At 45.6% G+C, this 1,947-nt stretch overlaps 1 protein-coding gene across 8 annotated transcripts in view; it reads left to right on the top strand.

Annotated features, from left to right (window-relative positions):
* LOC105503748 (dehydrogenase/reductase SDR family member 4-like) overlaps positions 1–1,947 on the top strand; it is a 15,628-nt gene extending 13,681 nt beyond the window's left edge. For 3 of the 8 annotated variants that reach the window (XM_011930809.1, XM_011930807.1, XM_011930805.1), the window contains one exon: positions 1,433–1,947. In XM_011930809.1, coding sequence (XP_011786199.1) covers positions 1,433–1,547 — 115 coding nt within the window. In that variant the 3' untranslated portion in view covers positions 1,548–1,947. The remainder of the gene's footprint in view (positions 1–1,432) is intronic. The other 5 variants (XM_011930804.1, XM_011930803.1, XM_011930810.1 and 2 more) reach the window with 2 other exon arrangements.

The following is a 1,947-nucleotide window of genomic DNA, read 5'->3' as shown; positions in this document are numbered from 1 at the left end:
CCACAGATAACACAGGCAGGCTCTCCTCTGCCTCACAGACCACAAATTCATAAACACTATCACTGCAGTGGCCTGAGCAAGAAGTCAGCTTCCCTTTCAAAAGGTAAACCCAGAGACATCAGGGTTTCAGCAGTGCAGAGCTCTGGGAGAAGCCCTGAGTCCTCTCTCCACCTGGGGGATTGCCTCCACCTCTGAGCACCCATGGAGACCAGGGACCAAAACCAAAACCATGCTTTTCTAGTTCCCTTGAATAATGACACATGTTTACAAAACTCAGGTTGATGATCTACAATCCAAATGAAAAGAATGAAGAGCTTTACTAAGCCCCAAACTCCCCTTGCCTAAGGAGTTACTTTCTTCCCCAGTGAGCTGGGTAAACTGCTCAAGCACCTTTGTTGGGCTCACTTTCCTCTAAGTTCCCCACCTCTCTTTACCTTCTGGCTTCAGGGCACTATCTACTTCCTCCATTTTGTCCCTCAAGGACAAATGCCAGCAATGCCTAACTCTGTACCGGTCCAGACATCCCAAATATTCCCAAAGCCATTCTGATGTCAGGCATCAGCTACAGGCCTGGTTTATAACTCATTAATAAGTCACGGGATTGTCATCCTAGAGCTCCCATGAATGATCTAGCCCATTTAGCTCAATCCGGGATTCACATTAGAATCACCTGTGGAGCTTTTTAAACTGCAGATGCTCAGGCCCCACCCACTCCCAGAGATTCTTTTTCAATTGGCCCAAGGTAGGACTTGACCATCTGGGCTTTTGTTTTTCTTTGTCTTTTCTTTTTTTGTTTAAGCCTCTCAAATGATTGCAAGATACAGCTAGAATGGAGAACCATTAAATCAGCCCTTCTAGGTTTCAGCTACTCACTCTGCCCACCTCTAGAGCATACTATGGCAGGCAGATTAAAGTGTCCCCTAACTATGCAATCGCTGACAAAATAAGAATTAGCACATTCTCACCAAATGAACCTGACTTTAAGGGACAAGCATAGATTCCTGAAAAGGTCGTCTGTAAGTTGAACCTCTACAAACTGAATCATTTTAAACACACCATTTACTGTCACACAGATTCCCTGATACATTAGTGTGTGCACATGTGAAACCATTTTTTTGAAGTATGAAATAATTGCTCACCATTTAATCTATATAACTTTGGATCTTGGTGTCCTGAGCTCTCTATAAAACAGTATGTTTCCATAGTATTTGAATATTATGGGTAATGGTTTTTGCAGAGTACAGTATGCTTCTACTAAATTATAACAGCATATCCTCATGGTAACCCTACTTGACAGGCAGAAAGCTTGTACACTGATCCTGAAAAGTCATCTGATAATTCTTGATTGAGCAAATTTCATTCCCTGTGTCCCAGGTGAGGGGGCCAGAACTATTTTATTTTTACTCCCTTCCTTTCTTCCCCTATTCCCCAGGTTAGGCGAGCCAGAGGATTGTGCTGGCATCGTGTCTTTCCTCTGCTCTGAAGATGCCAGCTACATCACTGGGGAGACAGTGGTGGTGGGTGGAGGAACCCCGTCCCGCCTCTGAGGACCCGGAGACAGCCCACGGGGCAGTGTTGGGATCTAGCTCCTGGTGCTGTTCCTGCATTCATCCACTGGCCTTTCCCACCTCTGCTCACCTTACTGTTCACCTCACAAAATGAATTCTGCCCTGTGACAAGATCCAGCTTTCCCTGCCGTCAAGTTGGCGTCTTACTCAGGATTCCTGCTATTGCTGTGGCCTTGGGTAAAGGCCTCTCCTGAGAACACAGCCTGCTGACAAGGCTGAGTCTACCTTGGCAAAGACCAACAGATATTTTTTACCCTGGCCACTGGAGAATTTGAGGGGAGATGGGAGAGAAGGAAGCTGGAATGAAAGCAGCAGAGTTGCAAATTAACAACTTGCAAATGAGGTGCAAATAAAATGCAGATGATTGCGCGGCTTTGAA

Source organism: Colobus angolensis, unplaced genomic scaffold (assembly GCF_000951035.1).
Source record: "Colobus angolensis palliatus isolate OR3802 unplaced genomic scaffold, Cang.pa_1.0 Scaffold88, whole genome shotgun sequence".
Classification (NCBI taxonomy): domain Eukaryota; kingdom Metazoa; phylum Chordata; class Mammalia; order Primates; family Cercopithecidae; genus Colobus; species Colobus angolensis.
This window is presented reverse-complemented; position numbering and strand designations above follow the sequence as displayed.